Source organism: Brachyhypopomus gauderio, chromosome 10 (assembly GCF_052324685.1).
Source record: "Brachyhypopomus gauderio isolate BG-103 chromosome 10, BGAUD_0.2, whole genome shotgun sequence".
Taxonomy (NCBI): Eukaryota; Metazoa; Chordata; class Actinopteri; order Gymnotiformes; family Hypopomidae; genus Brachyhypopomus; species Brachyhypopomus gauderio.
This window is the reverse complement of record NC_135220.1, coordinates 14,365,634-14,383,525: the sequence shown is the minus strand read 5'-3', so window position 1 is coordinate 14,383,525 and position 17,892 is coordinate 14,365,634. Positions and strand designations below refer to the sequence as shown.

Genomic DNA, 17,892 nt, shown 5'->3' with positions numbered 1-17,892 from the left:
CCTTTACTTGCCCGCGAGGCAAACGATGGGACGGGTCAGAACAAGGCGCAGCACACGCCTAAAATGTTTGTTGACAACGACCACTGTGATCACTCAGCACTACTACGCAGAGACGCGACCTGATCAGCAACACCTTCAGGAAATGAAACCACGCTGATGGTGTTGACTCTACTGGACCTTCCATTCCCTTGGCTGATGACACAACCAGTAAAAACCAGTAAAAGAAATTTCAGGCAGCAACAAAATACTGAATAAGTATCTAGCCACACTGTTGACTCTACTGAACATTCAGATCGCTTGGCTGATGACATAGCCAGTAAAAACCAGTAAAAAAATTCAGCCAACAACTAAATTCTGAATAAGTATTTAGCCACTGGGGCACTGGAATATGCTATGGCTTATAAACGCCTGCTACTGTTTTTAACGATTCAATAAAGAGAATATTAGTATACCGTAGAGTACACAATAAAACTAACCCTGTAATATTCCTGCTAGTTAATGTCCACACACTCTCACTGCTGTTTGCCTCCACACACATTCACTGCAGTTTTGGTTCACATGCTGAAGCTGATGTTGGATTAAGATCAAGACCAGACACGTCACTCCTAAAGTGAATGTTTGAATTTGATAGAATTACACTAGAGACATATAATTTTAGAATTTACGTTTGTTTTCTATAAAATGAGTGTATTCTTGATCTCCCTCAAATGGAAGTGGGGTACATGTGTGCCTCCCACTAACAGAAGCCTCCCTACCCCCCCCCCCCCCCCCCCCCCCAACAGAAGTGGGGGTACATGTGTGCCTCCCTACCCCCCCCGCCTCCCCCCTAACAGGAGTGGGGGTGCACGTGTGCTTCCCTACACCCCCCCCCCCCCCCCTCCCCCATAACAGAAATGGGGATACACGTGTGCCTCCCTACCCCCCCCCCCCTCCCCCCTAACAGAAATGGGGGTGTGCACGTGTGCCTCCCTACCCCCCCCCCCCCCTCCCCCCTAACAGAAATGGGGGTGTGCACGTGTGCCTCCCTACCCCCCCCCCACCTCCCCCCTAACAGGAGTGGGGGTACACGTGTGCCTCCCTACCCCCCCTCCTCCTCCCTAACAGGAGTGGGGGTACACGTGTGCCTCCCTACCCCCCCCCCCCCTCCCACCTAACAGGAGTGTGGGTACACGTGTGCCTCCCCCCCCCAACAGGAGTGGGGGTACACGTGTGCCTCCCCCCCCCCTCCCCCCCCCCCCCCCCCCCAACAGGAGTGTGGGCACACGTGCTCCCTTTGCACCAGGGCTCAGATGCCTATAGACAGAATATCTGTCTCTTACATCACAGCTGAATCCAATGAAAGGAGCATTTTTAACCTCCCCAGTCTGCACAGCACTTGGTTACATGTCTCTGAAGGCTGCAGTGTTATAACAGATGTACACAGATCTGTGTCGAGGGTCAGCTTGCCGTGCTATGACAAAAACAAGGTGACAACACGCAGGCAGATTGGCTCTGACAGCCAAATGTAGGTGGTCACCTGTGACGATGCTAACAGAACCTTCCGGAATGTTCCCTGAGGCAAAGGGTGGGCTGCAAACATGGACCTCTCCGTGCCCTGCCATCGCTGTGGTAATTTCATTTCTCTCATTGGCCTCTGTCTCAGTGCCCCCCCACCCCAGTACTGTCAGCCATGACTGGTGTCATCTGCTTTCATCCCAGAATTGATGGAGGCAGCTAAACTGATAACACGGTGGGAAAAAAATGTAAAAATCCTTCCACCAGAGCTCAAAAAGCCTGACGATCAGAGGAGCAGCACATCAGAGACAGCACTGACATTCACTGGTTGACATTTGGGGTGTGAGTGTGTGTGTGTGCGTGCGTGTGTGTGTGTGTGTGTATGTGTGTGTGTGTGTGTGTGTGTGTGTGTGTGTGTGTGTGTGTTGAATATTGTGCTCTTGTGTCAGACAGTTAGAATTGAGGATTACATTGGGGCAACACTAACTCGATTCTCAGGCTCTTGGTGATCATGGTCTCTGTGCCAGAGTTGTTCAGAACTGAGAGCTTTACCTGATCTCCTGTAAACACTAGGACAAGTATATCATCTCGTATTATTATGTTGGAAGTTGTTTCCCCACATAGTGACCTCCCTAATTATGATTTGGTACTGCTGTGGCTGAGTGTGTGTGATGTTTGAGTCTTGTCTTATCATCTCCCTCACTGTCTTTCTCTCCCTCACCCCCCCCCCCCCCCAACACAGTTCCATCATTCACCTTCACACCAACAGGTATGTATAATCCTATTATATTTGTTTCTCACCTCAGAGTGAATCACCTCAGAGTGAATCACCTCAGAGTGAATCACCTCAGAGTGAATCACCTCAGAGCGACTCACCTCAAAGTGACTCACCTCAGAGCGACTCACCTCAGAGTGACTCACCTCAGAGTGACTCACCTCAGAGCGACTCACCTCAGAGTGACTCACCTCAGAGTGACTCACCTCAGAGTGAATCACCTCAGAGTGAATCACCTCAGAGTGAATCACCTCAGAGCGACTCACCTCAAAGTGACTCACCTCAGAGCGACTCACCTCAGAGTGACTCACCTCAGAGTGACTCACCTCAGAGCGACTCACCTCAGAGTGACTCACCTCAGAGTGACTCACCTCAGAGTGAATCACCTCAGAGTGAATCACCTCAGAGCGACTCACCTCAGAGGGCCATCTGCTGCCTGTTTTCATACTCTCCCTGTCCTGTCTAGTTCCTGGGCATGTCAGAGATGTTTGTGGTTGTTAATTAAACTGTGTTGTGTTAAACTGTGTTGTGATTGTGATGGAATCTTTATGTGCATTTGGTGTTTGTGTGTGTGTGTGTGTGTGTGTGTGTGTGTGTGTGTGTGTGTGTGTGTGTGTGTTGGAGCCATATTGTTAAACAACTGCTCCAGCAAATCCTTGCATGTGGTTAAACGCCCTTAGCCACAGACTCACGGTCCTCTTCACGCCCAGCTGCCGTGGCGATAGGCTCTCAGTGTGTGCTTCCAGTGACTAATCACACACTGATTGCGATGTGTTTGAACTTTAATTCTCATTGCCAAGTGCCTCAGCCGCGGGCCTGGTAGGATTCTCCCGTACGCCGCTGTGTTCTGCACGTGTTATTTGCTCTGCCTGGCAGGCGAGGATTACTGGTGTGTGTAGCTGTCGGTAAAGGGCGTGAGTCATAACGCACATTCAGCTACGACGAGTTGGGAGAGTTTTATGTGTGGGATGATATTGGCTTGTGTCTGTCAGCGGCCTGTGGTTTTGTGATTGTGTCTTTAACAACAGCAGTGATTCATGTGTTTTCTCACATGCTGTAGTGGCCTATCAGAGAGGGGGAGAGGCTGTTTGCAGTGCTGGAAGGTGAGTAGTCTTACTCTGCATGGGTGTGTGTGTGTGTGTGTGTGTTCTCATTCATGAAACAATTTCTGTGTCTTAGGTGAAATTGCTTTACACTGCAAGATCCACTAGGGGGAGATGTTTAGCCAAGAAAAAATGAAACTATGTATTTTTAATTCCCTGCCTAAAGTACCACATCATATAAATAACAGCAATGTCTATTACATGAGAGAAATTTAACAGAAAATCGTGTAAGCAGAACCATCATAATTTGTAATTTGTGGCGTTTGCTAATGCCATACTGGTTGTGTAAATGTGTATGGCTGCCTGCACACCTGTAATTAAATGTGTGGATGAGTGTGTATGAGGGCACACCCAGTCTCACTGGGCCTTAGAGCAGAGCGTATCAACCCACTAAACACTCCACACTGAGACCTGCTGTACATGGGCCAGGGGAACAGAGCAGGCAGATGTTTGGTGAACCTGGCCGTTTCAGGCAGCTCCTGAATCTCCACCATGTCTGGAGCGTTTCCCATCATGCCGTGCCACCATTTTGGCTTTGCTGTTCCTGGTTAAAGAGACGTTGTTGTCCAGTGGCTCCCTGAGAACATGGAGTTTCAGAAACGCTGTTATGGGATGCTATCCCTGTACGATGTTGTGTGATGTTATCCCTGTGTGATGTTATACCTGTGTGATGTCGTGTGATGTTATCCCTGTGTGATGTTATACCTGTGTGATGTCGTGTGATGTTATCCCTGTGTGATGTTATACCTGTGTGATGTCGTGTGATGTTATCCCTGTGTGATGTTATACCTGTGTGATGTCGTGTGATGTTATCCCTGTGTGAGGTTGTGTGATGTTGTGTGATGTTATCCCTGTGTGATGTCGTGGGATGTTATCCCTGTGTGATGTCTTGTGATGTTATCCTTGTGTAAGGTCATGGGATGTTATCTCTGTGTGATGTTATCCCTGTGTGATGTCATGGGATGTTATCTCTGTGTGATGTTATCCCTGTGTGATGTCATGACTGTATCTCTCTGTATTAAATTAATGAATGACTGTATCTTTCTGTGTATTATATGAATGAATGACTGTATCTCTTTCTGTGTTATATGAATGAATGACTGTATCTCTGTATTATATGAATGAATGACTGTATCTCTGTGTATTATATGAATGAATGACTGTATCTCTGTGTTATATGAATGAATGACTGTATCTCTGTATTATATGAATGAATGACTGTGGTCCAGTTAGCTCATGCTCTGTGCTGTCCCTTGCAGGCCTGGTCTACTCAACATGGGAGAGCCAGCCAATCAGCCGTGGCTGGCCGACTCATGGCCCAACGCCTGCACCAATCACAAAGACTGTAGCATCAGCTGCTGTAATGGAGGCAACGGGACCAGTGACAGCAACCTGACCACCTACAGCCGCCCAGGTAAGAGCAGCCCATCACACACACACACACACACACACACACACACACACACACACACACACACACACACACACACACACACACACACACACACACACACACACCTACCTGGTTAGAGGGCACTCACCTGGAGGGCATTAGGCAGGATTTACCATACTTTGCTTTGCTCTGCTGGCGGTGAGGGCAGGTCTGTGCTGGCGGTGAGGGCAGGTCTGTGCTGATGGTGAGGGCAGGTCTGTGCTGGCGGTGAGGGCAGGTCTGTGCTGGCGGTGAGGGCAGGTCTGTGCTGATGGTGAGGGCAGGTCTGTGCTGGCGGTGAGGGCAGGTCTGTGCTGGCGGTGAGGGCAGGTCTGTGCTGATGGTGAGGGCAGGCCTCTGCTGGCGGTGAGGGCAGGTCTGTGCTGGCGGTGAGGGCAGGTCTGTGCTGACAGAACTGCTGTGCTGGCGGTGAGGGCAGGTCTGTGCTGGCGGTGAGGGCAGGTCTGTGCTGGCAGTGAGGGCAGGTCTGTGCTGACAGAACTGCTGTGCTGGCCTTGTGCCCACAAGGGCGAGTGAGAAAACGATTTTACGTGTATGTAAAAAAAAAAGCCTCTATGAAGGAAAAAAAAATGTTGAGACCAACGTGACAAGAGGGAGAAAAACAGATGCAGGACTGCGAGAGTTGGGAAAACCAGGAAGGAGGCGGAGCTAACTGACAGGAAAGGAGGCGGAGCTAACCAACAGGAAAGGAGGCGGAGATAACGGACAAGTGCTGCTTTTAGAGGCATGTCTTCAGTTTCTGGCTGCCTTTTAGCAGGGTAGAAAATTCACTCAACCTAAAACTGTCGAGTGGTGAAGATGATGGTGTACTTAACGATCGACGAGCACTTTGCAGGACACTGGAGCACACCAAATACTGCCACAAAGTGCCTTCCTGCCCCTCTCTGGACTGGACCAGGTACATGGAACTTTGTAAATATTTTGTTAGCCTTGTTTCTCCTGTGAAGGGAGTTCTTGAAGCAGATTAATCATTTATGTTTTGAGCACATAAATCTTTCATGTAGTGTTGGAAGAGAAATACACATATCCCAAATAATAAATAAACAAATAGATACATTTAAAAAAAGAACTATAGAACTCCTGCTGGAATCTCCTCCTGTACACATGAAATGGGAGCAAACATGCCTGACAGGCTGTTGCCTGCAAGGCTTTAAGCCAATGGCCTGCTCAACGCAAGATTTCGCGTTAGTCATCAAATGCTTACTCACTCAGTAGAGCGGGGCTACACTTTGGTGCTCCGAGTCTCACGTGAGACCCGCGTGCCTGGAAGGCTCTGAATGTTCCGTACGTCTTTGTTCCAGTGCCACCGCACCCTTAAGCAAAGAAGGTACATAAACGTGTAGCTGCTTTCAGAAAGCCTCCAGTGCCAGGGTCTCTAGTCCTGAGGCTTTCAGACGGTGCAGTGTGATCACCGCCTGCCCGCGATTAAACGGCGAGAAGTGACGTGCCGCTAAGGTGCCGGTCGGGGACTCAGGTGAGCGCCGGCCCTGTGGCCACTGCCTCTGGCCGCTGCCTCTGGCCGCCTGTGGTGGAACGACTCTGAGCAAGACGCTAAGCCTCTAATTGGTCTCCTCCAATGAAACAGGCTTTGCTTTATGGGCTATCTGGCAGTGTACTTTAGATACTCTGAATCGTCAGCCTGCCCGGGGAGAAATCCTGCATTGATCCCTTGTTTATGTAGTTTGTGGGGGAAAAGAGTCCTTGATTCGGCCTTGTTAAGCACACCTGTCTTACGATTCATAAAACTTTTAGAAACATCACAAGGTTCATAAAGGTTTTCCCTCTCTGCCATGGACGTCGTCATCAGTCAGGTGTATCGTTTCCCTGAAGTACACTTCCATGCTCCTCCACCAACCACAGACCTCGAGTTTGACACAGACGCGTGTGATGCTAGAACAGAGATGCTCTGAAGGCCCACGTGAACTATACACCATGTTGTGGAGGACGTTGGTGGGGTAACTAAAGGGCATGCGCAGTACAGGCAGTGCGGAGTCAACAGCTCCAGGTCCAGGCGGGCGTATAAAAACACAGGAGGTGTTCATTTAACCGCAGCGTTTTGCTGCACATGGTCCCACAGGAAGTGTTGCAGCACGCTGTTGTTCAACCATGCACCTGCCTATTATGTGCCCTGCCTATTAGGTGCACTGCCTGTTAGGTGCACTGCCTATTAGGTACACTGCCTGTTAGGTACACTGCCTGTTAGGTGCACTGCCTGTTAGGTGCACTGCCTGTTAGGTGCACTGCCCGTTAGGTACACTGCCTGTTAGGTGCACTGCCTGCTAGGTGCACTGCCTGCTAGGTGCACTGCCTGTTAGGTACACTGCCTGTTAGGTGCACTGCCTGTTAGGTACACTGCCTGTTAGGTGCACTGCCTATTAGGTGCCCGTGAAGTCCACGTTCTTGACAGCTCTCTTGCTCAGCAGCCGCAGCAGTGAGTTCGGTCCGGAGTCCAGTCCGGAGTCTGGTCCATTTCAGCTGCTGTGATCATGGGGTCGGATCCTGAGCACCGCACAGGGCAGCTGGGGCCGAAAACGCCTCAGTGAGCACCTCTGGCATTGTTAGAGGCAGCTGGACACTGATTTTTAACAGAAGTTCTGCAAAGTTAAAGCACTTGCATGAGTGAGAGGACCATATTGTTTTAGTGGTTGGTCAAGAGGAGGTAACCAAACCATATGGTTTAAAAAAGAAATCAGAAATTAAGCAAATGGTGTGTATACCCAGATGTCTTTACATTTCATTAAAGGACCTGAAACAGCTTGCGGAAAATTAAATTTGTGAATTCATGAATAGTGTGTAACAGTTAAGTACTTTGTCATATATGACATATACATATATATATTTTGTCCTTATAAAACATATTATTATAGTTTATTATTATGTGATGCCTGTTTTTATGTCATGATAATGAATCAGTTTTGGACAGCATTTCCACACCCCCAGCTCCAACATCTCCTGATTGGCTGTGCTCACTTTCATTTGATTTAGCTGACTGCATCGCTAACTACAGCAGCCAGCTGGACAAGCCAGGAGTTCTGCTGGGCTCAGACTCTGCCGTGTACAGCGATGTGGACCTGTCCAACAAACTCAACGAGATGAAGACATTTAACAACCCCACCATGTGCTACATGGGGCCTGGGGGCGGGCCTCCCACGCCATATGAGCCCACCCCTTATGCCACGACCCAGCTCATCCAGTCAAACATTATGAGCAAGAACAGTGGGGCGGGGCCAGGGGCGGGGCCTGGCGACTTCAATGAGAAGCGCTGGAAACCGCAGCAACAGAAGCCGCCGGAAATGACATCACAGCTGCAGTTCAACATCATGGAACAGAACCGTCTGAACAAGGGTGAGAATCTCCTCCGACCTTCAGTCCTGCTGGTGTAGTGTGTATCGGTGCGTCTGATCTGTGTGTGTGTGTGTGTGTGTGTGTGTGTGTTCCTCCCACTCTCCCAGATCATTACCGCGGCGGTGAGGTCAGCCTGCCCCCTCCCACCATCCCCTACAGTCAGGCTATGGAGCTCAGCTCCGCCGGCTCCTACCACAGCTCAGACAGAGCCAGCAACAGCACGTCGGGTACGCACGCATGTCTCACACACACACACGCACACACACACACACACACACACACACACACACACACACACGGTGCTACGAGCCTCTGCTCTCTGCTTAATGCCGGACTGTCCGAGATTCTGCAGTGTTTTGCTGAATTATGGATCTTTCATGGTTCCTACCTGCTCTTCCTCACCACAGAACAATGGCTCAGTCTTCGTACTTTCACCGAAATTATTAACGTCACTGACATTACTGACAATTACTGACGTAAAGAGTAAGTTGTAAGGATGACAGTATATTCAGAGGGGTTAAATCCTGACAGAAAGGTTAAACAAACTCACACTCATGTTTAACTAAGACCAGCCAAAAAAAAATGTCTTCCCATGGGAAACATGTTTAATCATGCGCTTTTCCTCAGGGAGTCAAAATCATAGAAAAGGTACCCGCACCCCAAAACTCCCCAAGCAGAGCACAGTGAACTGGGCGGAACCGCTACCCCCACCTGCTCTGAACCCCCCCACCAGCCGCAGCTGTGAGGACTACCTACAGCCCATGGACAAGAGGTGGACACACACACACACACGCTCATATGCGCATACTCTCTGCCACATTAAATTTACAGTCAGTACCTGGAAACTGGGCAGGTGGCAGAACACACAGTACATGTTTGGATTTTTCATGTGACCCAAGACCAAGGTCCACATCTTGACGCTAAAACACTTCTGTCATCAGTTTTGACCCAGACCCACAGTGCCCGATGCTTCAGGGCCGCATGTACCTACACCAGGGAGAGATGGAGGAAGAGGAGGAGGAGGAGGAGGTGAGGGAGCCCGTGGACAGGTGCCCCACCCCACCGGTCAGAGGAGCAGCATCGTCCCCTGCCGGAATGTCCTACGGTCACCAGTCCACGGCCACACTCACCCCCTCCCCTCAGGGAGACCTCCACCCGGGCCTACACCACATCCACGAGGAACGCAGGTATTGCTCCAACACCACCCACAGGCCACGTGCTAGCTGCTACAGACAGTGTCCGAAAATGCAGCGCGTGAAGGTGCGATGTGCATCGTCTGTACCTACGACTGCTGTTTCCTCTTAGACGCCACGCGGCCAGCCCACCTCCGCACCCCCCGTCCCCTTCGCACAACTACGGCTACGTCTCGGAGTCGTCCGCGCTGGACGGGGGCGCGCCGGACGAGGACGAGGACGATCGGGGCGGCGGCGACCCGGGGACGCGGCAGCACCGAAAGCCCCAGGCTCTGGCGGGCCAGGTGGGCCCGCGTGAAGCGCTGTCCCGCCGCGTGCAGCTGCACCGGGGCCTGGAGCAGACGCCGGCCTCCAGCACGGGCGACCTGGAGAGCTCCGTCACCGGGTCCATGATCAACGGCTGGGGCTCGGCCTCCGAGGAGGACAACGCCTCCTCCGGCCGCTCCAGCGCCGTCAGCTCCTCCGACGGCTCCTTCTTCACCGATGCCGATTTCGCTCAGGCCGTCGCTACCGCGGCCGAGTACGCGGGCCTGCGGGTGGCCCGGGGCCCCGGGGCAGTGCCGGAAGACCTCGGAGGTGGGGGTAAGTGTGGGGAGTGAGGCTTGAGGCGACTTTCAGAAGCTGCCAGTTTTGCCTGATGCGGTGTACAATCTTTTAAGGGCTGAAATACCATATTGGCCAGCGGCCGAGTAGCCCGGTGTCCACGGACAGCAACATGAGCGCAGCAGTGATGCAGAGGAAACCGCATAAACGACACAAGCAGCATGCAGGCCAGCACCACGGACAGCTCCACCCCCAGCCCCCCGACCAAGGCGCAGATGGTAAAAGAGCTCGTGACCACAACGCCTTGTCACCTGACCTGAGTGTCCTGGTGGCGTGTTGTGTGATTTGTTGAGATCTCAACCAATAAGTCCCAGCCATAAGCCTAGGCCTAGACAATGGAGAAGCTTCATTTTATAATTATTTGTATATTTAGCATAATTCCTCATGCACTGTTAAAAAAAAAACGTCCAAAAAACCATTTGATTGAAGAGCATGAAAGACAGTTTCCCTGCTCCCTTCTCCAGATCCACCCGTGCCCCTAAGCCCCTCGTCGGCAGGCCTGAAGTCCCCCGGCCACGGCTCCAGGTGTGGCTACGAGGAGAGGGGGGCCACGCTTCCCAGGATGGGCTGTGGGGAAGCCCGAGGCAGGAGGGGGAGCGCGGGGGGCTACCGCACACGAGAGGCCTCCGCCGAACGACGGGGGGACCCCGACAGGCACCGCACGCCGCACGGGGGCAAGGCCGCTGCTGGCAAAGCCCGTCCGCACGCAGGTAAACACAGGCTGAGAGTGCCGACGGTTCCTCCGGGACACCGCGGGTCGGTCGGTCCGGCGCGTCTAACTCTGGCCTCTCTGCTCCGGCAGTGCCAGAGGACATCCCCCCCTACAGCCGCCCCTCCTTCCCCACCGCACAGAGCCAGAAGGAGGCAGCCAGCTCCACCAGCTCCGCCTCCTCCAGGGGGTCCGGGGGCCGTCGGCGGGGGGACGCAGCTCCGGGGGGGCGCAGGAACCCCAATGACCCTGGACTCCACTGCATGGCCACCTTCTCACACCAGGAAGAAGATGTAGAGGTAGACCTTGTGCAGATCACCTGAAACTTCTCAACTGATTCATAGTGCTGGGAGCCAACAATGCATAATAGTTGATATTGATTTCCAAAATACTTATGGGTGCTGTGCAACCTTAGTATCTCTATTGTTAGAGTCCTGCTGTGATGGGTTTAAGAAAATGTTATTTTCTTTGCAATGGCATGGTAATACAAGATATGTCTCCACTCAACATATACTCAGCTGTGAACTATAATGGTGTGTTGTCTTTGACTGATGCCAAACCCTTAAAGCTAGCTCATAAAACTACGATGGCTATTTTACATCAAGCTCCATGAATCACATCCTCCAACTATTTTGTCCACAGCTTCTGGAGAGCTGAGGGTTCGATCAGGACCAGAGAAGCATCCTGGTATCCCACAACTCCAGGAGGAAGCCCATCTTCTAACTGTGGACCATATACGACTCAGACCATCTGCAGTCATTCACTATTATGTAAATGATCTGATTTGTCATAACAGGAAAAAAAAACTGACCAATGTGTACTGTTTCGTTTAAATTTTTTTTTTTTTTTGTATGTTTTCAATATTTAATCTTCCCAGAGTGAGCAAGAGAGAACCGGGTGTTTCTCCTGCTTTGAGTAGGTGATTCTGTTCTGAAGCCCCAGGAAGTGGTGGGTGTGAGTGGTGAGCAGGTGATGTTCACCACGCTGCTGCCCACAGCCTTATAGTCCTCTGGTGCACGTGTTCAAGAAACTGTGCGTGGGTGCAGTGGACCATTACTAGTACAAACAAGTTATTTTCACTCTTGTACTGTAATACAGTACTACAGTATGGTCTTTTAATCTTATACTGTAATACAGTACAACAATGTGGTCTTTCAATCTTATGCTGTGATACAGTGTGGTCTTTCCTCTCAATGCTCACCAAACATATTTTATGCTAATGGTAAGGCTGGGCATGAGGGTTGCTATTGTATATGTACCAAATCACTGAGTCATTGAAATAAGTGATGCCATGGGGATTTTTATAATGCACTGTTGTCATTTTGTTATTGACGTTGTTATTGTTAGTGTTTTTCTTTTTCTTTTGTTTTATTTGTCTTTTTGATATTTGGTTTCAAAAGCACAATCACTAAACGTTTTATTTTAAACCATTCTTATGTATGAAGCACTCTGCATTATATGAGGGTCGTTGAAAGTGGAGTCTTACGAAGCATCGTGTTCAAGGTCGGATTAAAGACTAGGCTTACTTGGTGTGTTTTATTTCTGCAAATGACCATGATGGAAATTAAATGACACTTCCGTTTAAGGTCTCACGCGAGCCGGGTCATCACGTGACGTGTAGGTTTAGGCCACGAAGCGGCACTCTGTCGCCTCATTAGCAGTGACGTTACGTGTGATGAGACAAATGCACTTAAATGACGGCAAAACGAGGCCACGTGTGATGGGCGGCTCCTTTAGGTTTTTGCCGTGTCCCTTCCGTGTTGTGGGAGGAGCACCTGACCCCAAAGCTGCATGTTCTGGTGGTGTTCTAAAGAGAAAGCCCTCCACAACCAAACCCTAATGGTCTCCAGAGCACAGCTGTCCTACTGAGGGAGAGCCTGACTCTGCCTGAGATGTCCAGGAGGAAAAGAGGACTTCATTATGGGAGGTGTAAGGGATTCGCCCCCATGACACAAGCCTCCTCCCCGCCCGGTTCAGAGCCGCCTGTGTGCTTCACATCCACGCTGCTGCGGTAACGTTCTGGGTTTGTTTTTTGGGAATATTTGTTTGGATTGATGAACATTGTGTGTGAGAATATGTTCTCTGAATAATAATCTGTGCTGTCCATCATTGTTTGGTGTTTACTATGTTAAGAAAAAAAAAGTACAACTGCTTTAAATTGTCAGCCATACCTTTTCATGACTGATGATCTCATATTTAGAGTAAAAGAAACATTGTCATTTCCCACCTTATTTATTATTAAAACATTTTCAAATGCTATTATAGCGTGCTGTCTTCATGGAAATTCAACAGCGTTAAAAATTCAGAAAGGATATAGAACAATCGATGCTATGTGTGTTTTTTCAGTTGAAGAGGTGACCTTACTCTCAAGAGACAGTCAGGACGTCTCTCTACGCTCCCAGATGGAGGGATTACAGGACAGTTTTCTGCAGTGTAATCAGGAAGTGGCATCATCACAGGCCTCAGCTCTCATTCATGTTCTCACAGCTTCTGGAAGCGAATGCTAATAACGTTAGAGGCTAGCTCGTGGAGTGCTAGAGGTGGGGTTCTGAGGTGGGAAAACCTTGGAAAGGTCGTAGTCAAATACCTGCTTCATATTTTACTACAAATACCTGCCTGGTTGCACCACATGTAAACAAAAACTACAGACAGCAACTGCAGCCCTGGATGGAACGCTCGGCTGTCCCACTGCCACCAACTCCATGAACACGGGCATCTCTGGTCCTCTAGATGTTCATTCATACTGCCCCCCCCCCCCCCCCCCCCCCCCCAAATACAATATGTCTGATTGGAAAGCAAAGTGAAGCCAACCCACGTCAAAGCTTGAAGGAGACTGGCCAGAGATGGTGTAGGCATGGTTGCAGGAATGGTGATAGATGCTGCTCCTGGATGGGTTCTGGTTTTGGATGTGTTAGTTTTGGACACTCAGCACGCAGCCCAATCTCACACTCCACTACACGATCATTCAAGGCACAAAAACAGGCCATCAATGTTCCAGTGAAGGAATCAAATGGTGGGTCCAGACCCTGTGCTGAAAGAACTACTGACAGCAGTCACACACACTTTCAAGCTGCTGGATGTCTACACACTGTGGTGAGTGTGTAGAAGATGTTGTACTGATGTATGTTAGTACGGTAATGGCCTTGCCTAGCCAGTTCAGTTTAATAGGCAACATATGGGCCTGAACCCAGAGCAGATCTGAGTTACAATATATTGGCCGTTTCTTTTTGTACCTGTGCGACTTAATGGAGGTGAAATGATCAAGGTCACTGCTGTACTGCATGGATGTATTTCTGGGCAAATGTGATTAGCTACATGAGATATTACTAGATAATTCAGATTATTATGTTGATTTTTTTTATTTAATGCGAGTTCTTTTCCCTGGCTGACAAAAACCACTAAAGTTTCTCTATTGGGAAATGGAATGAGACTCGTGGTTTGTAATTAACCTCACTCATGAACCTTCATGCTTAATCAAAACTGCAGTTGTGTGCTGTTGGATAGAGAAAAGAAATTACCCATTATTTCATTGTGTGTGGGTCTGTGTGTGTGGGGGGGTCTGTGTGTGTGTGTATGTGTGTGTGTGCGCATGCATGAAAACACATGACTGTGTGTGTGTGTGTGTGTGTGTGTGTGTGTGTGTGTGTGTGTGTGTGTGTGTGTGTGTGTATGTGTGTGTGTGCTTTAGTGTACATGTGCAGGTGTATGCTATTAAATCAAAGTGACATAACAGTGAGCCAAGTTGTACAAACAGGCAACTTGGTTTCAACAGGCAACCAAGATGATTATTGATAAACTTGAGCAGAGTACACAGAAGCATGTAACCCCTAGAATTACTTAACACAGGGTAACCCCTAGAATTACACAAGGTAACCCCTAGAATTACACTGGGTAACCCCTAGGATAACACAAGGTAACCCCTAGAATAACACAAGGTAACCCCTAGGATAACACAAGGTAACCCCTAGAATAACACAAGGTAACCCCTAGGATAACACAAGGTAACCCCTAGGATAACACAAGGTAACTCCTTTGTACTGCCGTGAGCTTCCTCGTAGCCCTAGGATGTCATTACTAGTGTAATTGTTTTATCCCGCTAACAGTTACAAACAGAAAGATGTTGAGTGACTCAGACCACCACATCCATTATCTCGATGCCTCGCGCTTTGTTAAGGCCTAATTTAATGCTAATGTTCTCGTACTCATAAAACTGCAACGACCAACCACACTGTATCTCCGCGCGGCCCGGTCCTCAGCTGACTCCCACACTGACCCCACGGGTATCTCGGTTTTAATCCTGCCTCCTGTACCCACACTAAAAGCCCATTTATTTCCAAGCAACATTGTTGTGGCGAGGCAATTCAAATTTACATCTCTCCCGCCGGACCAGTCTGGAGAAGATGACTCTAATTGATATGTATGTAGTGTGCAGAACTTCATTTGCCGGTTCATTCAGTGGCGTTCATGAAAAAATGGGAGCGAGAGCATTAACAAAAGCGCTCGTTGTGTGTGTGTGTGTGTGTGTGTGTGTGTGTGTGTGTGTGTGTGTGTGTGCGTGTGTGTATGTGTGCGTGTGCGTGTGCGCGTGAGTGTGGGTGTGTGTGTGTGTGTCTTCGAGGGGTTAATCCCCGAGTGCGTGCGTGCGTGTTGAGAGGGGGGCGCAGGTTTTGATGATGAATCGCTGGAGAGCTGAGACACGCGTTTCCTGTCAACATCAGCAAATAAAGGAGAGACCATCTATCTTCATTTAGCCCCGGCTTGGACACTGTCGAAGGCTACGGCACACTGAACACAGAAGGGCGAGTTACACACGATGTTTGGACCGGTCCTGTGAGACTCCGGACGCAAAAACTACGGTGTTGAGGCTGTCAAAGACCGAGCATATTAATCTAAGGAGAACAGAATGGCATGTGTGCGCTTTATTAAGAAAAGGCGTCTTTCGCTACGACTTGGACGGCTATTATAAACTGCCATGTTTCGGTTTGCGAGATGCCAGAATTGGTGCGAATGTGAAGCCCAGCGATAAAGACAATGGTGGGTGGCAGCGATGCTAATCCCTCGCCACTGCGTGCCTCCCCTCCGTACACAATTAAACGCCAGCACGGAGGATTAAACTCTCCCCTGCCAATTCCCCCTCGATGCCCAGTCAATTTAACAATAGCAAATGAGATTTACAGAACCCAGCAGATTCCCTCCATCTCAGCCTGATGCAAATCAAATCACAGAAAGAGGAAACGCTGGGCTACTTATTTTGGAATAATGCAGCTGCCTACAGCTCTGAAACATAACATAAAATCCTATTTTGCATGACTATGGCGAATAAAAAAAACACCCTGCTGTTTGACTGCCAAATGATTGCGTTTTATTTATTTTTTTCAGACAAAATGTCACACTTTCTGGTATTTGTTTACTAAAAGTCAGTATAATCACCCGACTGTATTCAGCTCACTGGTACGTTGTGCAGTACTTAAAACCAAGTGCACACCATTGTTTTAACGTCAGACTGACAAACCGTGCAAGTCATCCTAGCCAATAAATAAACAAACATAAATAAAAAGCCTTGGTGTATGAGCAGTTGGAAACACGCAGCAATTGGCATAAGCGGTGTTTCAGTAAAAAAGAATAGCACTTTACACAAGCAACTTACATCACTGTGTAAAAACAACACAGGAGCATCCGTTGGCATAGCCACTGTTAGACCATCAGAAAAGAAACCAAGGGACTGAGACTGAATTAAGACATAAAGCAAGAAGACTGCTGGATGAAATAAGATTGGTGAGGCTGTTGATTGCTAAAATATTCTTGGAAAAAGTACAGCTGCAGAGTTTTAAAACATTTTATGTCTATGCAAACATTTATTGTGTTAACACTAATATCTCACTAACGCTGCGATTTTTCATCTGTCACACTTACACATTTCCACCAACACGTGTACACACACACACACACACACACACACAAACAGTTGTGTTAAGTAAGGCCTCTGCAGTAGGATTAAGCCTGCATTAATTGGATGTTCCATTATTCCATTCATATATGCTTAAGGTCCTGTCCTGGCACTGCTAATGAACTCCTAGATTCAGGCTCATTTAAAATGCATTGAAATTTCAAATCACAGCATTGTTGCTTTCACAGATAGTCAGATGAAATTCCAACGAATTCCTAAGGCTTTCAGAAGAGAGGAATGTACGCAGCACCGGCACGGAGCCACGATGTGGATGGCTGTGCTAAAATCCCCTTCCTCCTAGTTTATTGCACTCCATTCTGGGTACAGTTCTGATAGTTATCTAGGCCTGTGTTTCCCAGCCTGGTCTTCAGGAACCCCTATGCACTCCCCATTTCTGCTGTGTCCCTGCTCTAAATCTTTTGAATGGAGAAATCAAGAATGTTGTATACCTGGGATTGAATTGTGAAATACCAATCATGACCACAACATCCATCAGCGCAACGGATTTCTTGTTTAACTGCAACATGCTTCTGTAGTTCATCAAAATTTTAAACATGCTCCAGAGCATTGTGGGTAATGCAGTTCATAAAGACAGGCATTTGCTTGTGCAAGCTTAGCTATTTACATTTGCACACGCACCCATTCATGTATGTTTATCCTGAAGATCACTATGACTGGTGCTGGTGGCCATCATGTCACTCCTCGTTGGATCAGGACAGAGGCGTGAGGACCAGGAGCTCTTAACAGGAGCAGTTAGCCCAGACCATCTGTTATGCCTTGAGACTAGAATGATAAAAGTGGAATTTGAGCTGAGTTCAGGGGGGACAGATGATGCACAAAGCCAGTGACTCACCAGGCTGACCGCCGGACACCTTTTCGTCCACCCTGGCAACCACCTGATTCACTACAACACTTGCGGTTTGTAATCATACGCTAAATGGTCAGTTGGGGTTTATTACACTCCTGAAGCAGGGCTGGAAGATCAGAGCTTACCCTCATAACCTTCCCAGTCACGTACGGTTAAGAAAAATGATGCTACAGCACTGATCTTCACCCCCAGCCGTGCAGGATCACAGCACCAGACAGGTTCACCTCTCCTTCTCCTGTATCGGATTGAAATAATGAAGAGCATAAAAAATTGATTTAGGTGTGGAGTAAAAGTGCTGACACTCAGATGTGTGACCTGGAGTGATCTTCAGGGGAACATCATGGTATTGTTATGGTACTTTGAGGGTTCTTTATTTAGACCATTGGGCCTGTAACTGGCTCC

General features: G+C 48.8%; 1 protein-coding gene across 2 annotated transcripts; it reads left to right on the top strand.

Annotated features, from left to right (window-relative positions):
• The first annotated feature begins 1,436 nt into the window (after positions 1–1,436).
• On the top strand, positions 1,437–12,934 carry LOC143525602 (roundabout homolog 1-like). Of its 2 annotated transcripts, XM_077019762.1 has the most exons (12): positions 1,437–2,263; positions 3,330–3,372; positions 4,632–4,786; positions 7,811–8,170; positions 8,278–8,397; positions 8,798–8,942; positions 9,112–9,357; positions 9,476–9,945; positions 10,023–10,184; positions 10,431–10,676; positions 10,769–10,974; positions 11,318–12,934. In XM_077019762.1, exons 3-12 carry the CDS (start codon positions 4,648–4,650, stop codon positions 11,330–11,332), a joined length of 2,109 nt encoding a protein of 702 aa, XP_076875877.1. In that variant the 5' UTR covers positions 1,437–2,263; positions 3,330–3,372; positions 4,632–4,647; the 3' UTR covers positions 11,333–12,934. The 2 variants fall into 2 exon arrangements, with proteins under 2 accessions (XP_076875877.1, XP_076875878.1); XM_077019763.1 differs by lacking the exon at positions 1,437–2,263 and having other exon boundaries at positions 2,303–3,372.
• The last annotated feature ends 4,958 nt before the right edge of the window (positions 12,935–17,892 follow it).

Bases quoted from the DNA above. Each gene is read 5' to 3' on its own strand.
- LOC143525602 (XM_077019762.1), top strand. From the start codon at position 4,648: ATGGGAGAGCCAGCCAATCAGCCGTGGCTGGCCGACTCATGGCCCAAC. The intron at 10,185-10,430 runs GTAAAAGAGCTC...TCCCTTCTCCAG, and splicing joins CCCCGACCAAGGCGCAGATG to ATCCACCCGTGCCCCTAAGC. The intron at 10,677-10,768 runs GTAAACACAGGC...CTGCTCCGGCAG, and splicing joins CAAAGCCCGTCCGCACGCAG to TGCCAGAGGACATCCCCCCC.